At 47.1% G+C, this 22,962-nt stretch overlaps 1 protein-coding gene and 1 long non-coding RNA gene across 2 annotated transcripts in view; both read right to left on the minus strand.

Moving 5' to 3' along the window:
* The window catches only part of STOX2 (storkhead box 2), a 142,247-nt gene extending 131,529 nt beyond the window's left edge, over positions 1-10,718 (minus strand). Inside the window, exon 1 of the mRNA XM_040554995.1 lies at positions 10,213-10,718. Coding sequence (XP_040410929.1) covers positions 10,213-10,615 — 403 coding nt within the window. The 5' untranslated portion in view covers positions 10,616-10,718. The remainder of the gene's footprint in view (positions 1-10,212) is intronic.
* A 2,722-nt stretch (positions 10,719-13,440) lies between these two features.
* LOC121069854 lies at positions 13,441-15,343 on the minus strand. The gene is made up of 2 exons (XR_005819682.1): positions 15,217-15,343; positions 13,441-13,730 (listed from the first exon to the last, which is right to left on the minus strand). It is a non-coding gene; the product is annotated as an uncharacterized LOC121069854 (long non-coding RNA).
* Positions 15,344-22,962: the final 7,619 nt, after the last annotated feature.

A 22,962-nucleotide genomic window follows, 5' to 3' on the forward strand; every position in this document is an offset into this window, starting at 1 on the left:
TATTGTGTGTTTATGGCTCCATATTCATGCCAAACATATCTCTAAGTATGTGATTGCAAACTCACCACTGCTCTCTACTAAAGCTTTCAAAAACCTTATGCATGCAACTCATTCATGAGGGAGGCTGAGAGGTGCCACAACAAGTAATTACTACAGCCTAAGCGGTGAGAAACAGGTAAAGCAAATCCAGGCAGGTTTTGAGCAAGAACTCTTTGCCCAGTTGCCTATTTACAGACTACCTCCCATTCACAAGTAACCTCGTATGTGAGTACAATTACTTAATTGTTTGCACTGCAGGAGCACCTACGGACTTCGGCCTTGAGCCCGTGCCCACACACCATCAACCTGACAGAGCCACCACCAAAGACCTTGGCCCCAAAGCATGTGTGTTGTCAAACACAAGCAAGAAACAATGTTTGGACACAAAAATAGGTGGGAACAAATCAGGAGCTGTGAACTAGAAAAGGCAAATTTTGATGAAATCTGCAGCGTGCTGGGAGTGGAGCACAAGCTTCAGTAGCACAGGTACCTGTGCACCTGGGTGTTAAACACAGGACTTGGCAAGGTCATCGGTTTTCAACTTGGCGTCTGCAGAACCCCAAATGACCTGTGAACTCCTTTCAAAGAGCCTACAGAAAGGTAATAGTGAAAAGCAAGGCTTATATTTGCTGTATTTCTGCTGGAAATAGAAATTAAAGAAAGCTGAGGACCATTACACCATCTGGTTATTACTCACTGAGACACGAGGCAATGTAAAGGATTCAAAGCCGTGGAAAATCCTCAGGAATTGGAAATAGATGCACAAGCCACTGAGCAAATGTGTTCATCAGCATGAAAACAAGAAAAAATTGAAATAGTGTGTCTCAGTTGTTCAACAACTTCCTAGCTAGTGGAAAAAAAAAAAAGTCAAATTTATTTCCTTTTTACCCTCATCATTTGTCACAAAAATCAACCTTCTGAATTTTATAGCTCACTTTTCTTCCAGTTCACAAGATGATTGGTGTCTAGCGACTCCCAAAAGATAGGATATATTTTGTCCTCTGTCTCAATATAAACATTGGAGACACTGGAAAGGAGGCACTAGAGCTGATTTAAGTAATCACTGAAACCAGAAGTCTAAAAATCGTTTGAGCAGGAAAATGAAAGAGACTAAGGCACTGGGCTACAGATAAATCTGCTTTTCCTCTTTAAGATCAAATATGTCACTGAATGAGGCGAGCTATTGACACAAAAAAGCAGAACAATGATAGATGTAGTGATTCTGACACTAAAACATTTCACAGCCATGCTGTGCTTGAAATGTAGCCAAGAAGCGTGTCCCTACAGACCTTCCAACAGCTCTTTGGCATCAGCTTCACCAAGGAGCTCTGGCTGTACAACTCTAACAAAAACTAACTACCAAAAAAAAAATACCTTGGAAATAAAAACAAAGGACTTGAATTAATAAGAAATCTATAAACTAAAGGCTACAAGCTATCACCATGAATGAAAAATGACAAGGTGAGAGCTACTAACTCCTGCCCAATGAAAGAAACTGAAAGGATTTAGGTCAAGCTGCCTCCTTTTTGTTACTTCATCTTTATTGACAAGGTATTAATTAAGATTTTTGCTTGATACTTTTATTGATAAAGTATTAATTAAGACTTCTGCTTGATGCTTTACCTAAAGGCACTTGGATTAATTCTTCTGCTGTTTATTCTTCAGAGCATTAAACACATCAAAAATAAAAATGGAAAGAATACTAGTTCTGATTTTGCAAGTGTAAATCGCAATTAAAGGGCTCCTGGCTTAGACACAGACAACCCACTCTGGAAATAACCAGACAGACCAACTCCTCAGGTGAACCTCCTAACAACAGTCAGGCAAGTACAAGAACATACAACATGCCTACATATAAAAGTGTGAATCCTCTCACTGAAGTCAGACTTGGGCAGCTACATTCTCATGTGGGCATCGGTGTCTTGCTGAATTTGGACTACTCAGAGAAAAGAAATGGGAAACCTCTGTCCATATAGCTTTTAAAACCCACACACGTATACACACCTGCACATACACATCTATATGAAGGTAACAAGAACTCCAGCTGAAAATCACTTTAAGCTTCTACTGGGGGATGCTTCAGGACACAAAATTTCTCTGAGAAAAGCTGCAAAGCTTCGCAGCCCTACGAGTCCTACACTCCTCCTTCTACACCTTGCAGGCATCTCCTAGTCAGCTGAAAGATAGGATACGATTGTACGTAGCTAGACCTACGAAAATGCATGGAATACTACCAAAGTCTCCACTTTTGATAAAAACAGAACAGATCTAACACTATCAGACTTGCTTCCCTACCACAAGAAGCACTGCGTTCAAGATTACCTGTCCATACCACTACAAACCTGGCCAGCCTCCCTCCTCTCTGGGTCTCCCACTCCTTCCAGATGTTCGTATTCATAAAGGAGGTTTCTCTACAAGGGTGACACCTGTTCTGAAGATGCTTGTTTGAAAAATACCATACTTGTTTTTAGAGCATCTCAGATTACAGACTGGAAGTTTTAATTTTCACGCTTTCTTTACAGCAACTGTTTACATTACCTCTTCATGACTATTCTTTGCCACTTTTAGCTTCTCACAAAACTAGTGTTTTCCTCTTTAAATGCATAGGTTTTCTCAGCCAGTAGAAAAAAAAAAAAAAAAAAAAAAAAGGAAGTATTTATTTTCAACAAAAAGGAAAACTATGACAAACTAATAGTGTTGTCAGGAAAGCTCAGTGTCCTCAAAGCTTTCTTCAGCTCCACTTTGAAAACAGTAGGTTAATGTGCTCCTTAAATTCCCTTTTCTTGAAAGAATCTAGGAGCAAAATACACACCCTCTTAAAGAAAAAATAATAATAACCTCGCATGCTATGTTAATAATGCCTAGTGTGTTAGATACCATCTTTGCCTGAAAACAGACCTTAAAATCCTGATTTGCAACTGGTTAAAGACCTACCTAGTGAACAGCAGATGCAAGTCGTTGACCTCCTCACCAGCAGACCACAGCTGCACATAACATGACACCAAGCACCTGAAAAGCTCCATTCAGGCTCATCCAGCCATCATCACTCAGCTGGTAGGTGAGCTGAGCAGGATGCAGGCACCTCACTGGGCTCAGGGAGTACCCGGGCACAACCTCCTGCCGACCAGCTCTGGAAACCTTGTGCATGGGCGTCTGGCTTACTTCTGGCTTCAGAAGCCAGAGCACCTTGACAGCACCCTGGGATTAAGCAAGGTGTACGGGTTTCCCTGAGTGGAGACGGTGAAGACAAAGGAGGCCCTTTAGGGAAGCCCAAAGAAAACACCGGGCTTGCTCTTAACGCCAGCTATTGTTATTTCATCTGTCAGTGAGAGGGGAACGTGTCTGGGCACCAACCCTGCTGTACGCGAGCACAGGAGCAAACATTCAACTCTGGCCTGCTGGAGCAAGAGGCAAGGCCGGAGTCTGCTCCCACACAGGCTGAGGAGAGGCTGGCAAGGCTCAGGGGCAGCTGATATATTTATTAGGCTACCAAGTCTTACTCACAATAACGTGGAGAAAGACTTATGCATCCAAAAACCTGTTTCTTTCATATCCACTGCATATAGACAGAAATATTCATGGATATTGTTACCAAAGTAGAAAATACAACTTGAGTCTGAAAGAGTGAATAATAATTCGCCTATTTTTCTTAAGCTGAGAGTTTCTCTAGATTTTATGTAGGCTTTTTTTTGTTTTTAAAGTACCAAAAAAGTTCCCTTTAAAAAAAAAATAGCCCCACAATACCTCGTAAGACTCCGCTGCCATGCCTGAAACACACTGTCAGCAGCCAGCTTCCCCTAATGCTAATAATACATTGTGAGTTTTACAGCCCCAGTGTTAAACACCATCCTTGCAGTCTTACTCCTTTGTTCCTTCTGAGCACCCAGTGAAAACGTACATTACAGTACGTGCAACTGGAAGGGAGCAGATGAGCAGGAGCTACCACAGCTGTGGTTTCAGGTGAGGATGGACACAGCGATGCTCTGCCCTGCTACCAGTGCAGGGACTGAGCCACTGCTCTGCCACAGTCCAGACCCAGGTCTTCCCCCCAAAACACACCTGCTGTGCTAGTGGGAAAGCCACCGGGACTGATCACCTTCCCTCTCCTCTTTTTTGGTGGGATTCCCCATACTGGGCCTAGCACTGCGGCCTTTGCTATCTTTGTTCTCCTCCAAAGATAAGTAGCATACAGACCTTCTGAAGCACTAACAGCCAGCAAAAACTGCTTCAAAAATACACCTTCATGAAACTACCCAAACCGAGCTCTTCAGATAGAGACATTTTTCACTGTCACAGTGTATAAATTTTGCAAAGAACAAAGCGTGGAGTCATTTCATAGAGTTCAGGTGGTTTGCCTTTCTCAAAAGGCAATCACTGATACACCCTCATTAATCGCTCCATTAATCAGCTGACAGTGGAATTCAAGGTTAAGCTAATACAGCACTGTGTTTGACTGCTTCCAGACTTCTACTTTGGCCTCCCCAGCCCAAGGAACAAGAACAACAAAGTCTCATGTTGCGTGGTTTAGAAGCATGTCCAGCTCCAGAAAACATACTACAGAAGTCGCTATATGGTACGTATTTAAGTGCACTGTATAGTAACTTCCTTTCATAAGAAAAAAATCAGAATAGACTTAATAAAGAAGAAGAACCCTTTGACTGCATGCTCTGTTGCTGCTGTGACTCAGAGCAGGAGCCTGATTAAAAAAGAGCTGTGAAGATATGCTCAGATGTCAACAGGAAAGCACCTTGGTTCATCAAAATATACCCGCTTGTACGTTCTTAGCATTCATATGCTTCTCACCACAGGTCTCAGGTGAAACTCCAGGTCAAACCGAGGGATCAAATACACCGGACAGAAGAAAGCATGTTTATATATTAGGTAAAGGGATTTTATTCCAAGAAGAAAATAATATCCTTAAAAACCTTTCCAGATCTGGCCCACCCAGGGAGTAATTTCAATAGTGGAAACTGGATATTGCAATAACATTTCCAGCAGTCAACATCATTAGAAAACAATCAAAGCATTTATGCTCTATATTTAAAGTAGAAACAAGTTAGAGGGCTTGAAATTTCAGAACCCCATTAAATTTCTGCTGCTGCAGGAATTGATTACTAAGATGTTCCTTCCATCCCCACATCTCACAGCCACGGTTTCTGTGATGGAAACCACCATCTGGTTGCAGCTTTTCTTTTATTTCCTCCAAACACTTCTGGCTTTCCTTGACTACCAAGAAGGGAGAAGCCCAGCCATCGCGTGTTTGCTGAAGCCAAGGCAGGCGTGGTGCGCTCTGAAGGCAGGCTTGAATGCCAAGAGCCCTGGAGGACACCTGATACTCCCGGGCTGCAACTTTCCTGTTACTCTCCCTAACTAGATGTCGCGAATGCAAACAAGAATGTGGTAAAGCTCTGGCATGCCCTACCTCGGGGACAAGCTGCAATGCTGCTGGCCAGGAGGACAGGTTCGAGATCTGGATGAGTGGCCCAAGGCAACAGCATCAGAACAGCTTGGAGAGAGGGCCGACGTCCCTGCCATCCACTTCACAAAATCGCTGAATGAAAAAATCACCAGTCAAGCCCTGGGACAGCAGTGTTTTCATACACAGCTGACTCTTCCTATAACATCTGTGCACTGAAAGCATACTTCTCCGTGAATCCAAACCAACCCATTTAAAGCCAAATTTTAGACTATGGCAACATGCGTACAAGGTCCGAACTCAGCCCACTACAATCCTTACAATCTGATAAATATAAAATTAGGCAATATGCCTCCACAAGCAAATTACAAAGAGAGCTTAACCGTGACACAAAAGGAAATTACCGGCAAGATTTGCAATCAGAGCTTGCTGAAGGTTTAAGCCTGCCTTCGACAGGTTAGGAGAAAATACTCGCCTCCTTCCTGCCGAGTTCCTGCACTGGAAGTTGAAAATGAATAAAAAGGAGCAAAAAAAGCTTGTTTTCCTCTTTTTTTAAAAAAAAAAAAAAGGTCAGGTGAAGAGCAAGATGGGGCTCATTCGGCACACAACGAAGGCAGCCCAAGAGCCCACTCAAAAAGAGTTTGCTGCTAAAGTCACAGCCACCACCAAGGGCTCTCTACCACACAATGGCACTCTTTGTGGGGGGAAAGGAGGTGGAGAAGGGAGAGAGACAGCACGAGCTGTCCATTAACCTTATAAATCCTTGACTTGAGTTGCACAATGAATACAATATATCAGTGTGTTTGACTTTGCTTCTTCATGAGGAGTGGGAAGGGGGGGAGAAAAAGAAATCAAATGAAGTCATATCTTTCCTTCCTGTGTGTTTTTCATTTTCACAGTGCATTTTAGATAAAGGCAGTAACCTGTGTTAGTCTTGCAAAACCATCTGCAGCTTCCTTTAAGAGCAAAACACATTTCCATCTCCAAGGTTTCACGACCAAAACGTGAGCACAAACCCCATACACAAAAATCAGGCACGTTTTATGCAGTCCGTGCTCACTTAGCTCTTGCCCCCCTCTTCCCAGCCTCTAAAGGCTGCTCTAACAAAGTACATCGAAGGCCCAACCCGGCACTTCTGAGCTCTTTACTCAAACCTGGGAGCAAATTCATAAGCACCTCAGTCAAGCCACTAGTTTAAATTTACCCAAATCTTTTTTTTTTTTTTTTAGGTTGCAATAGCCGCCTCACAGAAATAAAAGCTGATCTCTAGGCAGCTCTAAGTTGGGGTGGGAGAGAAGAAGAAAAAAAATTGCATTTTGAATCCCCTCAAGTTCCCATGGCAATACTATGAGGCATACAAAAGGTGTAGATGAGTGTGTGGTCAACTCCTCCTCAGAGGTTTTATTACTATGAAACCTAAAACTCCCTTGCTGAAAAGAAATTTTCTTCATTTAAAGGAGATAATTGGGAGGGAAAAAATAGACAATTCATGTTTTATGACTGGCTATAAATGAAAAACATTTAATATCCAATAGTCTACGTAGCACCATAATCATCCACTAATGACTGGAGAAAACTCTGTGAAAATTAGTGCACCTAAATTGGTGGAGTGTTAATTTAATTTTTGGTGCCAAGAGGGAACAGGGCAGGGAGAGGGAAGAAAGGGAACACTTAGCTCCAGCTCCCAGCGTGGCAAAAAAAACTCGTCCCCCCCTGCGCCTGGCTGAGCACAAACAATGGGCAGCAGCCCAGCCCCACCGACTTCGCTGAATTATAACTCGTGCTAGTTAGTTTAATTATTGCCCATACATTTCTTGAAAATGCCAATTGAAACATCAGCTTGTAATTGCAGAAATTGCTCTGGGCACGACCGCAGGAATATTGCAAAGTTTGGTCACTTCAGTTCAGCTCACTGCTAGAGCAGCCCTTGCAAAAGGGCATGGCCCTTCCACAAAGCATATGAAAACCTCTCAAAGACGCCCATTGTCCAAGGCCCAAAACTCAAGCGCAAGAAATACAGCAGGAAGTCCCATCTGCGAACACAAAAGGCGATGGAGACAGGGAAATGAGGTGGAGCACCCTCAAGACTGCTACACCAGCAGTGCCTTGCTTGGGGAGGCACTGAAGAGCTGAAAACAGTGGGGGGGAAAAAAATCAGCTTCCAGGATGACAAACACTAGTGGGAGCAAATGGAAGGTGTGTCAAAGAAATCCTATTAAAATAATAACGCTCATTAAAGACTTAAGTTACAAAAGCATTGCAAAGTTACAAGAAAGCTTCAAGTCACTCTTAGCAAAGACGACGAGTTTCATCATGGGACCGACAGGATTTACAGACGGGTTCCTCGACCCTCCAAATCAGCAAACTTAGCACATGCTGGCTTTGTGGCTTTGTTTACTCAAAGTCCGCGTGGGCTTCCCAAAGCGTCCCCCTCAGCCAGCTCAAAGCCGAGATACACCCACCAGTTTCCTAACACGCGAGCAACTCCGATCATGGCAAAAACGGAGGCCAAGCAAGCTGTTCCGATGTAGCCCTTTGGTTTCAGGACAGCACCCCGGAAGCGAGTTTTCCCATTACATGCCAAGCACTTTGTTCCCTGTATCCTCAAACCCTGAACTAAAGCAGTCCCTTGACATGCTCATAATTTCGGGGTCACCTGAGCACTTCACCCTGCAGGCACTGCCCTTGTCCACGCACACAAAGGCCATGAGATGAAGAAGAGGAGGCACCCCCTGCCTTGCCACCCCAGGCAGGTTGGGATGCCTTTAGCAAAGCACTGCCCCGCTTTCTCCCATTGCCCCCCTCAGTTATTTATCAACAGGCAGTAACAGATTGCTGCTCCTCACCTCACCACTGCCGCGTAAAAGCCAAATCTCGTGGGGACTTCTTTTTTTGGGTGCATGTCCGTAAGCGGCCCGTTCACCACTTCAGCACTACACAGTGGAGAATAAACCATGTGAGGGCTCCTAAGTAAGGCAGAGCCACTTACACCTAATTATGCTGAAAACACAAATACACAGGTTTAAGCATATGCTCATGCCCACAGGCCAGGCCCGTTACTTTGACTCTTCTCTAACTGAGAAACTCCCCTGGTCTCCTTACAGTATGTGCATGTTGAATCTACTCAGATGACCGGCATGATCAGTCTGGCCGTGGAAAAAAGGCAATGAAAGAAAACATAGATCAGTTGTTCCCATCTCGTTTAGTGCAGCTGAGGACACTGCACTACAGGCAAGACTCTGGTGCAAGAAGCAGGTCCCTGCTCTTCTTTCATAGCTTTAATCAAAGACCAAGAGGCACTTTCTATTTTTAAAGTCAAATGAAAACTTTGGGTTCGAGCCTCCTGCAAAGTCACACTGAAGATAACCCGCCAGGAAAGCATATTATTTACACACAAGGCAGCTTACTTATTAACACAAACCCCTAGCAAAAGCTGTATTTCCGTACTTTAAAACGGGCTGCAGAGAGCTGTTTACATTCCTTTCTGCCACCAGCAACGCCAAGGTCTGAGCCCGGCGCCCCACGGCCGTTGTGCGCCATGGGCTGAGGAATGTCACCCCTCGGGCAGGGTCCACAACACCCCAAAGATCAAACACCGACCCTTAATCACGGCCAGGTAACAGTGCCCATTCCAGAGCTCCTCCGGAGCCAGAAGGCCCAGGGGAGCTGCCCCAAGCAGCCAGCCTTACCCACAGCCTTGTCCCCACACCTACCATGACACTCTGTTCCCCAAATGAAGGCACGAGCATCTAGCAGCCTTCGGTGGGAAGCACGTGCAGGCTCTCTCCCCTTGCTTGCTGGCTGTGAACAGCAGCTCCGTCCAAACCCCAGCCACAACACAAGCCTGCTACCTGCCAAGCAGTTTTCACGCTCTTCTATACATCGGTGGAACGCAGAAAAACTTTAGTATCCCCATGGTGGATCTGCCACCCATTCTCCAATGCTGTTTGGTTGCCTAGGTTCAGAGGGAATTTCTGTATAATGAGCAAAAAGGGTCTATCCACTCATTTTTAAGTGGGCAGCTTGTCTCGAGCTTCCCCCTCTGCACAGGTCAAATCATTGTGTTTGAGCAGATCCGAGGGGGAGACAGCGGGTGGCAGAGAGGTGGCTGGGAGCTGAGTGAGGGACACCACTGCGCCTGTCCTTCTGTGCTGCCCACTCCAGAAGGACAACGACAGCTAAAAACACTCAAAGCCAAGGTCAAAAAACGAAACTGAGAAACACGGAATACTCAGGTTCCACTCTCAGTGCTGCAAGCATTTTTGCTGTCCATGCTAGGATTTATTTTTTTCCCTGAAGGAGTTTCAGGGAGAGCCATGCCACTTCCCAGGCTATACCACAGGCATGTAGGATTGTGAAGGACTCCCCTTGGGGCACAGCACTGTAACTCAAATCTTAACCAACCGTGGCACGACAGACTTCTCCATTCACCGCTCCAAAAGCCACCTGCCTTACACCTCCCCAGGATTTCCACCCCTCAATCCTCTCGTGCTTCCAACAACTCCGCACCGACACCAGGACACAAGACCAAGCCCCCACAGCATCCCACATTTCTGGCGAGACACCAGCTTGGCCTGAAACACGCAAGACTCCTGCTGGGGACCAAGGGACGAGGGCTGGCACCAGCACCCCACAACACACCCTAAAACCACTCCCGGACCCCTGCCAGCAGCCCGGGGGCGCCCGGGCCGTGTACTGGGGCTGCCTCCTGTGCCCTGCGGTCCCCTCCCGTCCCGTCCCGTCGCGGTGGCACCCACCCAGGCACTTGATGTGGAAGCCGCTGGGGGGCTTGAGGGATCGCCGCGCCCAGCCCTGGCGCAGCACCTCGAGGTGCTCCTCCTTGCCCTGCACCAGCAGCACCTGCTCGTCGATCCAGCCCAGGAAGAAGGTCTCGGCCACCGCCGCCGTGGCCCGCCGGTCCCAGAAGTGCTGCATGTTCTCCCGCTTGAAGTCCGCGAAGATCTCGTAGCCGATGCGGTGGCGACCCAGCTCCGACGATGCTCCCCCCGCACCCGGAGCCGGTCCCGGTCCCGGTCCCGGTCCCGGTCCCGGAGCCGGTCCCGGCCCCTCTCCGCCTCCCCCCGGTCGCCCCCCGGCGCCCAGGACGATGGCCAGGGAGTGCGGGGCGATCTGCAGGCACCGCTCGGCCCTGCGCGGCATGGCCCTGGGGCATGCCCTCCGCACCGGGCACCGCACCGGGCTGCCCCTAGCGCAGCCCCGGCACGGCACGGCTCGGCACGGCTCGGCGCGGCACGGCCGCTCCGCCCTCGGCACACCTCCGGCACGGCTCGGCACGGCTCGGCTGCTCCGCCCCTGCAAGCGGGCCGGGCCGGGCCGGGCGTTATCCTGCCTCCTCCCGGCCAGAAACAGCGCAGCGCATCCCTCAAGGGGTGCTTCCCTGTCCCAGCGCGGAAAGGTTCCCCAAAAAGCGAAGCAAGCCCGCTGCTCAGCCCTGGGTGGTGTCCGATGGTTTCGGGATGGATCCCAGCAAGTCTCCTGTGCGTGGTCTTTGAGCTCCATCCGGACCCCACAAGCCCTGCTGAGTCCATCCATCACCACCTTTGCCACCCGTAATAATCCCAGTTTGTGTCTCGGAGGTACTGAAATCTGGTAGTGATGGGGCAAGTACAAGGTCCTTTTTTCTATCAGTTTAATATTTTGCCTCCTGCACACTCCGTGTCACCGGCTGCCCACGCAGAGCTCAGCAAAAATGGGCCGGGTGTGAGCAGAAATGGGGGGACCCAGGTCCAAAATGCTGCTCAGCTGCAGGCACTGACAACAAGGTGCCAGTCATGCTTGTCAGAAAACAGATTTAGGAAGCTCACCCCCACCATCTGAAACCCCCAAGACCACAGCAACACATCATGTTTTAGAGGAGGGGGCAGAAGGGGTGAAAGGGAAAGCAGAGGAAAGGGGGACACAAGGAGAGAGGGGGCAGCAGCCAGCTGAGGAGGCTGCAGCCACCACGCTCTGCATAAGCTGTGGTATTTTACCTGTTTCTCCCAAATTCACTCACAGCAGCATCCCTTAGCACTTTTTGCCCCCTCGAGCTATCACCCACTCAGTTCTGACCTTGTTCAGATCCTGTGGCACTCCATCTGCTCTCATTCATTGCCTTCCCCGGGGCACTGCCTGCCAGCTCAGGCTCCTCTGATATTTCCATTCCTTGTTTTTTGTTCTCTGGCCAGTGCTGTCTAGAAAATCTGTCAATTTGTAAGGCCAAATTTACCAGCATCCCAAAGAGTTTTACAAGGAGACGTTGTGTGAACCCATGTGTTACCAAAGGGGAAATGAGAGGTCAAATAAATTGTCCAGAACCACAGCGGGTCCTTCAGAGTCAGGAGCAGAGCTTAACAACACCAGCTCACAATTCTGCAGCCCCTGCTTAAGCAGCCAGCACAGCAAGACCTCGGGACCCCCTCGCCTCAGAACCCACCAGTTCTGGTTGTGCTGCTGTCAGCATGTCCCAGGAGCACTTTCAGATGCTCATTCAGCCCTAAGCGTTGAAAAAGGACCCCCCAGCATCCTTATTGTCCTCCGGGCTGCTTCACAGCATTCACCTGAGCCATTGATTGCCTGTTAAAATAACTAGTCTTAGTGTGTTGAAATTACTGTCATGATCCTGTCATGCTTGTGTTGTTATTACCTGGTGCCTTCCTCCTCTCCCCATTATGCCAGCCTTTTATCTCTCCCATCACACTTCCATTTCAGTTCTGCTGGGCAGGGCTTACCTTTGTGTCGCCTTTGTGCGGAGCACTTCATGCTGACATCTCGGCCACTGATCAGAGTCAATAGGTAACTTCAGGGCTTGGTTGGGCTCTTCTGTTTCTTTATTCCTACCTGCAAGAACAAAGGAGCCAAATTACACCTCTGGACTTTTTTAGGTTTCTGCTCCTGATAGGCACTAAGCGCTAATATCAGGGCCACCATTTTGTCTACAACCCCAAGGCCCAAGTGCCAGCCACATCCACCACCCTCCTCTCCTCGCAGGGAGCAGCGCATGCCACCGCATTGACCTTACTCTCTCCATTACCTGAGTTTCTCTTCTCACCACCACCACTTTCTGAAGCAACCTGTGTGGTGAAATATGCCACATAGTTGTTTCCCTTGCACTTGCAGCAACGCTTGCCTGCTGTCAATGTCTTCCTTGCCCCTGGCTGGTTCTCCCCTAAAGGCTACTCCTCAGCCTGCTAGCCCGCTCCCACCCTGCTTTTATCACCTCTTCCCTCACCTTGTTTGCAGAGCTGGTCTTCTCTCCATCGGGCACACACCTTTCCCTGCATATTGCCCAGTTATCCTGGGCAATAAACACCTGGGCTCATCATGCCCTGAAGTGATATCAGGAGGATGCTGGCGTTTCGTGGGTGCTGGTGGCACCCGCTCTGCTGGTCTGTGGCACCCGAAAGTGAGAGAAGCAGGCAGGACAGGTGGGACGATGCTAGAGGTGGTCCCAATGAGTACATACTGAGTAAACTTCATCATTCCTCATTCCCCCTTCTTTAACCTCTCGTTACTGATTCAATATTTTTTTTCCTCAGAATTTTGGTGGGGGTTTGTTTAACTTTGGTTTATGTTCATTTTGTAGCTTCCTGTTTTGGGGTGGAACAGCATCTCCTTCCTTTCCACGCACTCTCAATTCTAGGGACTTCTTCCTTCCAAGCAAGCAATGAAAGCTGACCTGGTATTTCCCAGTAGGGATACAGGCAAAAAGACAGCGTACAATGTTTTTATAGTTGAGTATTGAAAATGGGTGAAGTGGCACTTCTAAGTGCCCCTGAACTGTTTGGAAAGGTAGAAGTTTACCTTGCTGGTGGGAAGAAACCTCTGAAGATCTAGACTGGTCTCTTTGAAATGTATCTGAAGTGGCAGGAGGTCCCCAGCAAACAGCATTATTTATGGTGTTTAAGGGCAGAAAGACAAATCAACCTCAGGGAAAAGAGTATTCCCCTAGAAATCAGCAGGGCCACAGAATGGAAAAGAAATGCTGAGGTAAAATATGTATATTTTAATGGTGGTTGTGCATCTTTCACTTGTTTGCAGTTTTGCAGCATACGAAGTGTGTTAGCAAGGGATCTGTGTGATGATTTGGGGCAATTTGGAGTTGTCTCTTGCCTCAGCGGAGAGCTACACGTGGGCAGCCAGCATGGCCCTGATGCACACGAAGGGTCAATGTAAGCTGGGTCAGGCTGCTGGCTTTGCAGCAGTGGACGTGTGGAGAAGGGCCAGGAGGAGATGTGCCCACAACATGAAGGCCTGGTGCTCTTCTTGTCATGCCCTGCGAAAAGACATGAGAACTGTGTTTTTTTCAAGTGAATGCCCTAAAACAGTGGAGATGTGAGCACTGATGGCAACTTCTGCCTAAGAAAAGAAAGATCGTGGAAGAGGGCTTCTAGTAGGTGTTTCTTAAAGCTTTTCCCAAACTCGTGACAGCCTTTGTAGGTAAATACAGCTCCACATTCACTTAGTTTGCATCATATGAAAACTGGTTTGCAACCAAGAGTCCACAAGGCAGCACTTTGTTTAGCTTTACCCTTTGGTTTCGGTAACCTGTTTTGTGACATGAGGACAGTAATACTGCTGGCATTTGTGAAGTTCCTTGAAAATCACAACAGGAGTTGCTATTTGATGGTCTCTGCTCTGCCAGGAGCCAAGTGTTTCCACCCTGGGCCCTGGTCTGCCACCCTTCCCAAAAAGCCCTGTGCAGAAGCCCTTACTCAGGCACTTACCCAGTGAAATCCGTGGGCGCCTCCATGTGAGGAGTGATGGGCCAGCCCCAGCCTAAACAGCAGCCAGGAAACAGCTGACTGCTGGCTTTTTAAGCCCTGCACCTCTGCCTGACTCAGCCCTGCTGGCATCACGGATGCCGGGGCAAACCAGGCCACGGAACACAAGCAGGAAAAGGAATGGAGATTCCCAGCTGTGGCAGCTGTGCCCACCTTCCTCCTCAGGAAAATCCTTGGTGACAGCATTGAGTTTTGGCAATGGGGTAGCTGCCATCTGGGTAGGTGAGCAGGTAGGGTCCAGTTAGCTACTGTCTGCTTAACAATACCCAATGCATACCAGGGAAGTGAGGCTGGCTAGGGTCAGGAAAGTCTTCCTGCTTAGGAAATTACTGGCTGGCAAGGCTAGGGAATTGATAAGAGAGGAGAAGAAGGGCATTGCTATGTCTTAACCCTCTAAATGTAGTTATCTATAGGAGAGAAACTTGCACGTGCCTTCCAGCCTATAATTGTCTCTTACTTGCTGGGAATTTGGGGCCATTCTGATGGTGGTTTTTAGCCAGATTACAACCAGGCTCGAGGGTGAGGCTTAGACAACGTATTTGACAGAGGCAGGATTACTGCTTCAAACTATGCAGCTCAGCAATATCGCCGTCATAAAGGACTCATACTTGCAGGTAACATGCAATTTTAATTATGAAAATGGCACACCAGTTTGCCTAAAATATCCGCTTGTCGCTTTGCTTTGCAAAAAAAAAACAACACTAAAAACGCCTTCAGGCAGCTCATGCGCTGATATACCGAAACAACTGTGGTGTGTTGTGTTTTTTTTATGATTCCCCTACCAGTAATGCAAAGAAATTGTGAATGAAACAGCCATTAATTTTCATGAGTGCTCTGGAAGAAAGAGCAATAAAATCCGTTTCTCTGCCCATTTCCCTATTTCCTTGCTCAGCCTGTGGCCCGCAGCAGGTGGGCTCTTCTGATCCCTGATCCAGTCAAGCAGAGGCGTGGGGCTGGCACCCGATGGATCTCACTCACATCGTTGACTTTGTGGCTCCCAATTCAGGCTGGCTGGAAGAGAAGACCTCGAGCAAATACTGAGCCCACAGAGCTACTCCACACCTCCACAAGGAAATTCCCAAATGTTTTTGAGGTGCCCCTGGCACAAGCCTCGTGATGTCACCTGTGCCGTCATAATGTCAGTGAGGTCACTGCCACATGCACAATGAAGTCCCCAAGGGATCATCGTGACCAGTTCCCACCTTGGGTCTCCACTGCTCCCACTGCAGCCTGCAAAAGGTATGGCTTGCTCTGAGGGCCATGCGAAGACCCGCAGGTCTCCGGAGGGCCTGCTGTGGGGACTGCCATCTCTCATGGGCATTTTTGGCAGCCATCTTGCTTCCTCCCTTTGCCTCGGCTTGTCAGGATTAGACAGTTTAACCAGTGACCCTAGTTGTCATCAATCTCAATACTGAACACGCCGAGATAATGCAGACAGCTCTCCTCTCTGTGGAGATGGGTGCTTATGAAGTATTTGTGAAACCATTTCAGCTAAAGAAGACAGACAGCTCTATTTGGTGCCTCGTATCGCCTGACAGGCATAGGCACACCCTGGGATAACTCCCTTGTCATCCCGCTCCAAGGTCAAGAGTCTGCACTCGACAGAGAAAATTGCCTTTGGCACTCCAACAGAAAAATGAACACACAGCAGCATCCAGGGCAAAAAGAAAAAAAAATTGAAAAGAAAATCTTTGTAAACCAGGTGTGCCAGATTTCAAGCTTCCCAGAGCTTAATGCATTTTAAATTTTGTAGCTTCTCTTTGAAGATTATCCATGGACCCAGCACCAGGCTAAACCAGAAAGTTCAGCTTTTGTTCTTACTGGGACAATAGCCATTATCAGCTTATTGTTTTACGAATCTCAGGCACGATGAGCAGTGGCTATCAGCGGTGAGCAGAGCACCACAGCACGAACAACCCTTCATAACACACCATCTCTTCATACGGCTTGGTGTGCTGATGGATGTTCACACCAATGCTGAATTTCTGCCCCCCATTTTGTCCCCACTGTGCTCCCCTTCTCTGCTCTGCCCTCTCCTCTCCCTGACACATCTTCATATACCTTTCCCAGACCCATCAGGATGCACAGGGCTGGCTTAACTGGAAACTTTGCCAAGAGCCCCTAGCTCCCTGCACTGTAAGCCATACCAGGGATTTTCTGAGCCCTCCTGGGTTAGTTCCTGCTCTCTTGCAAATTTCAGCAGCTAAATCTGAGCCCACTTCACTGGTAAATGTGAAACGCAGGAGGAAATATCTTTTCCTGCTGGGGCAGCAAAGATGACTCTTGCACATGAAATTTCTGTTGATTTTCATGGAAATGTGTTTGTCTATTTGTTTACAAAAATGAAGACACTGCTGCTTCATCTTTGTGCAGAAGAGAGGTGTGTGATAACAGCCAAGAACCAGATAATTTCTTTCAAGGAAGAGACAAGAATGAGTAATTTTTACCATGACTGCTATACAGGAGGAGCTTTGCCAGGGCATGTGGTAGAAGTAGAAAAAAATATTTAAGCTTTTCCTTCTCTTTACTCTTGGAAATCCTGCAAGTTACAGAAACTAACAGGTAGCTTTCACATTTCTGCTTCCTGGAGCTGAAAGAGCATATTAAGAGACACCGCAGCTATCGACTAAACCTGTGCTTGATGTTGCCAGTCCTTTTTGAGGCCAATCCACTGTCGCTTTTAAAAGGTGGTACGGCTTCGGGTTGTTCATACTGGCACGGGCTGGAAGGAGGCGTGAGCTTATTGAAACAGGGAGGAAGGAGGAAACCTCCTCCCAGAAAAAAAAAAATCAGGGGAAATTCCAAGGAAGCCAGCAGCGGAGACGCTGCTCCACCAGCGCTGGTTTAGGTGCCCTTGGGGTTGGTCTTCCAGCCCTACACCTCCACCTTCCCGGGGCCAGAGGATGCTGCCCCACCAGGAGAAGGGGAGGAAAGAGGTGGCAACAAGGCCAGGGCAGAGGTGGGAAGGCTGGGTCACCCCTCTTGTAGCGGCACAAAGCTCCAGCTGGGGACCGCTTGGGTACAGGGCAGAGCCCAGGTGGGTGATCCCTGCAGGGCTGCCCCCAGCTCTCTTCCCTGTGCTGGTCAAGCCGTGCCATAATGCTCATGAAGGGCTCAGAGCACACAGGAAACTAAATACGATGGGGAAGAAGAAAAATTGCAGTTTGAGATTTATGTAAGTATGAGGGCTTTTTGCCATGCACTGTCTGCTTTTGGCTATGCAATCATGTCGTAACACTAACTGGCTTTTCCAAGGAAAATACCAAGCTGATTTTGAAGCCCAACGTGGTCACCAAAATGTGATTTCATTATTTTGTGAGTTATTTTGTGGGGTCAGTGCAACGCCCACACAGTAGCACGCAGTGGGAAAGGCGTGCGGGGCAAGCCTGAGCTCCACAGGCTGCAGGTTGGCACAACATCAAATACAAACCCAGAGCACAGATCAAGCGAGCTGGTGCTACAGAGAAAAAGACTTTCTAAAAGCAAGAAAAGGAAGTTTTAACTAAGTATTTACCAAGCGTCAGTAATGCAAATAGAACCGAGAGCTTCTCAGAAAACTGTTTCTCTGAGGCTTAATGATCTCGGTTAGAGCTCAGAGATGTACACCTGAAACCTCCTCCTGGAGTCAGGTGTCTACCCGCTGCCTTTAAAAGAATTTAAATTACAAGGATCAGAAGTTGCCCAGAAGATTTTTTAAGATCTCAGTTCTGGATTTAAGACACGTTTTATTCTACTTTCATTTTGCCATGTATAATTCCTTCCTGGGTCTGCTCTGCGGTCCTGTAGGTAGACTTGGTTGAGGTCCGTTCATTGAGGTCTAGCTGCTGACAGCAGGGAGAGGCACAGGCAGACGCTGTGCGTGCTGCAGTCCTGTCCCTCTACCATCCATCCAAACCCTGAGGCAGACCCATGGAAGCAAAATCTTGGGGGGATGCCAAACCTTTCTTCTTCTTTAGAGGGAGAACTGGAGAAAATTTGCAAGTGGATTTGGGCAGAGTCTCCCTACCTTGGGCACAGCAAGCCTTGTGGAACCCAAGTGGAAAAATACGTCCTTTATTTAACAGTGAAAGCAATGTGAGGAACTGCAGCGTGGCCGGCGGCTGCCCCAGGAAGACGAGCCTGGGGAGCACCCCACACCTTGTTCCCGAGCCACAGCGCGTGATCATGGAGGGAAGCTCCAGCAGATCAAGATCCTGGGTGCAGAAAGCTTTGTGACCGAAGAAGGCAGCTACTTGCAGCAAAGCCATACAGCACTGTTCAAATGGTTTGTTGAACTCCTCACAAAGATAATTAACAAGACATCAGCTTCATTCACCTAGAAGTTGGACAGCAGTCGCAAGCTAAAGCTTACTACCGTGATTAGCGTTACAGTAACAAACGGGAGGGTTGATTGCAGCCATACATCTACTCATGGCAGATGCTATGCCCTCTCCCCATGGTGGATAGCTCGTCACTGATAGCCAGGGCCCATCAGTCACCCCGTTTCCCCCAGCAGGGAAATCCCAGGTGTGCTGTGGTTGGCAGCACCCAGCCCAAATTGCATCCCCCCTGACTGCAAGCAGGCACCGCTCCTTCATGGCCAGGGGCATTTGCTCACTCCTGCAAAGATCATGGCCCATGGGGACGCACAGCCCACCTGTGACACACACAGGCACTTCTTGTAGCTACCCGTGAGCTCCCAAGTGCCAGGTTAAGGGGGTAACAGCATTCCTGTCTCGCTACTCAAAAACTCCTTCGCTGAGCACATTCATCATCCTTATCAGCATCCCCCTTGGTCTCAGGTACATGCATGTTTGAACTAAAAGCTTCTCAAGTCCAAATCCACTCTGAGTGATCGGCATCTCCAAGGTCATAAACTAACACAGGCGACTGCTATGCTCCTCACGGGAAAGTCCTCATGGAGCGGTGGCCCTGTGAGAGGCCTATGTAGAAGATGACATTCCTCCGCTCTCCCTGCAACCTCCAGGCCAGACAAAGGGCCTACAAACAGCATACTTCATAGTAGAGAGAGAACAAATTAATCTTCTCTGTTATAACAAGCCTGGTAGTTGAAAGCTGCACTAAAATACCTTTGTGTTGCTTTTTGGCTTCCTAAAGTTGGCCCACAGACAAACTGTCACACAGAACCAACCAGTAAACATTAGAATATTTTTAAGCACATTTCCAATTTCCTTCCCCCTGTGATTATCACATAGGCTTTGATATTTGCTGCAGTTGTTTGTCCTGTCAGCTGTACAGTACCCCGACGGAGCACAGCCCCCACAGCCCGTTACTGATCAGGTATGTTTGGGTACCAGACGGGCTTCCAGGACAGGCTGAGGCACACCGCGATCCCCTGACATCGATCACAGAACAGAGAAGGTATATAATATATATGTATATACACGTGTAGTGTATGCATGCATCTCTAGGGTTTTACTTACCTTTTAGGGGTGAAGCAGACATTTTTAATACCCTCTGGTTGAGGCTTCACAAGGAGCTGCCTGCAGCAGCTGCCCGCACATTTTCCTCACTGCGCCCTTGGCGTAGGGCTGTCAGCACCAAACAAGGAGCAACGGGGACACCAGAGCTGGGAGCAGAGTGCCTTATGCTGCAGGAGCATCCCTGCACTGCACGCCAACCACAGGGCTTTGCCTTTTCCTCTCCTCCCTTACCATGCCTAATTCTGTAGGCTACAGAGAGAATTTAAGCCCCCTTTTATTACACTACAACACAGCTACCGCTGCTTGGACAACTCAGAAACTGATGGTGGTATTTCTAAGATGGCATCACAAAATCTAAATGATGAAGAGAAATCCAGCTAAGTTCATTCAGTGCTGCAGACTAATGAAGTATTTTCTGTGCAGGTCAGGAAATTCAAATACGGTGTGTGTGCATGTTAATCCTCATTTGGGTATTTATTTCACTGATGTACACAGGTGTGTGTACACACACAGATAAGAGCTGCATAAAAAGAACCATCTGGATTCAATGTATTACACACAATAACTTATCAAAATAGTTTGGGAAATGAATAATTTAAAAAGGAGGTGGTCAAAATTTTATTCACATAGGGAAAAACAAATATTCTTGTAAAAGAAGCTCAAGCTTTTCCTTTAGCTACTTTAAGATATTTGAAAAAACACACAGTAATTGCTAAGGAGTGCAGATAAGGTAGAAATGCCAAACATTTACGTGCAAAATGGTTTACAGAGAGAAGGTATGTGCATGCTCTGGAGCAGGAAGACTGGTGGATGATGAACAGCTGAACTTCTAGAAAGAATAATTGAAATCTCAGCTTGAAGGTCAGGTTTGAATGTCCCAATGGAATCCGATACTTTTCAGCAACTCCTAAACACAGGAAAAAGAATGCCAGCTACGTGTTTTCACTTACTTTCTAGGGAGAAATTTTTGACTCCCATATTTCCTCATCCCACTGGCAAGTTCAGACTATGGTAAGCAGCATGCATAGTTAACATAGTTTTGCATTGATACAACATATCCTATGAGCACTGCTATATAAACTTGATCACTTTCGCACAGTATCATGTTCTCTAGCAAATCTGGAGATTTGGCATGGAAACTTGACATAATTTTCTTTAAAAAATTAGAATAACATTTACATTCTGTTCAGGTGAGGGAATTTATACTGTCTTGAACAAATCCTTTGGGCATTTTAAAATTGTATTTAAATACATGAGCGTCTGGTTTTAATTATCCAACACTTGCTATCTCTTTGGAAATAAGAAGAAACGGCAACACTGGAAAACAGTTCTGCTTTCCTATATCCCAATCCATCCCCATTTGTATTTGCAGATCTTTTCTCCTCTCCTCCAAAATTAAAACTGCTTCAGGACAGTACGCTTCCTTAAGGCTTGCAAAGAAAAAGGACAAACAATTAATCTAGCCTATTCTTCTCATTCAGCTTATCATGCTCAAGTCTACCTATTTCACATCCTGCAACGTGATCTTGCATTTGTGAAATTTCACTGGCTACAAGACAAAGCCCTCTGCAGTGAAAGGTGAGGAAGACTCCTTACTCCTAACCTGAGGAACTTCCAGATATATGACCAAAGACACACACGCTAACATGGGAGGCTTTCTAAGCTCTACAGCACACACTTTGGGGTGCAAAAGATGAGGGGATTCAGAAACCAGATAATAAATGAGCAGAGCTCTTAGACAATTTGTCTACTTTCCACCTATCCATGGCAGAGTCAGAATTCCTTATGTTTTTTCCTAGGGGAACCTTGAAATAGAGGAGAAAGTACAAGCATCTGTTAAGTGTCCATGCAAACATGCACATGAATAACACACCTTGAAGAAGCTGTGGTTAAATGCTAGGCAACCATCCTCTTCCTGGGAGCTGCTCCCCAGAAGAAAGAAGCGCACTAAGCCAAACGATAGCCATTCAGCATCCAGGCTGAAGTGCACAAAATTAAGGTTTGGGAAGACCTATAGAGATGCTGTGAAAAATGGGGTTTGAGGAGAACAAAAGCTCCTAGTTTTCTGAACCAAGAACTGAAACTGCTTTGTCTTCTGACCCTTTAAGAGTTCAAAGCAATAAAAAACAGTGTGTTGAGTACTTCTAGGACACAGGTAGAGATAACTAGAGATTCATCGGCTGTAAGCAGGAAGTAGCTCCCAGAAAAGTTAGAGGACCTCGTGTAGTTCCTCTCTTTGTTCAGACAAACGGGCTGTTTTCTGCAAACAACCCGGTAAAGCAGATTGTGATACACAGGGGGGATGCAGAGCTTGAGAGCTCACGGCCTCAGCGAAATGCAACCTTCTTGGGAATCCAGGAACCTTGCTCCTGCCTACCAGTGAAGGGAAGGAGTTGTCAAATTCCACATGGACAGCATGATTGCTGGTGCAGAGAGATCTCCTGTCTGAGACCTATCTGAGAAGCAGAGCAGAACAGCTGGGATGAGTTTTAACCACTTTGTGTATCTCAGGACCAGTCCATATCTGTATTATCTGAAGTCACCTCTGTGCTTTTCGCAAGTGCACATAAATGTAGCCTACCGTACTAGCTCTTAATTCAAAATGAATTGGATTTGTTACTCCCACCAGGTTTGTTCCTTATCCCCCACTTAAAAAAAATAAATAAATCTTAGCGTTTACTTTAGCAGAAGCCTCAAAGTAGTCAAAACTATGCTTCGATTTCTCCCCATCACCAAGCAGAGCTCCAACAAACCAATTTTCTAAAATTATTTTGTAAACTTCTGTTGAACATTTCTTAATCGTAACAGCTAGTTAGGATACATCTTAATTTTTATTGACCACAAAACTCGTTTTCAGCAGCACTTCACAGCTATCAAACAACCTGAGTAAAATGCTTTACCCTTCGGTTAGCCCTGAAGCGGTCAGACAGGCAGTTGGACATGATCTTTGTAGGTTCCTTCCAACTGAACTTTTCTACTCTAACCATGTTCTTGGTGTGGTAAGCAGTGTTATAAATGAAGTATTTTATAAACCAGCATAGTGAGGCAATGGGACCAACAGATGAAGGTAGTAGAAGCTGCCTCACTACCCTATTGAGCCAACTGAGCACAACAGATATCCTGAAAGCTGAGAGATGCCAAGTAACCCACATAGATATCCTGAAATTGAGAAAGCTGAACACACACATCCTGTGCGGGTCTCCATCCTCCATATCAGTTCCTCAGGTAAAGTGCCTGGTCCTTGAAACAGAGCACAGATTACTACCCTTGTGGTTCTACCAGGGAAGGCAGGTTGGGGTGA

This window comes from Cygnus olor, chromosome 4, assembly GCF_009769625.2.
Source record: "Cygnus olor isolate bCygOlo1 chromosome 4, bCygOlo1.pri.v2, whole genome shotgun sequence".
Classification (NCBI taxonomy): Eukaryota; Metazoa; Chordata; class Aves; order Anseriformes; family Anatidae; genus Cygnus; species Cygnus olor.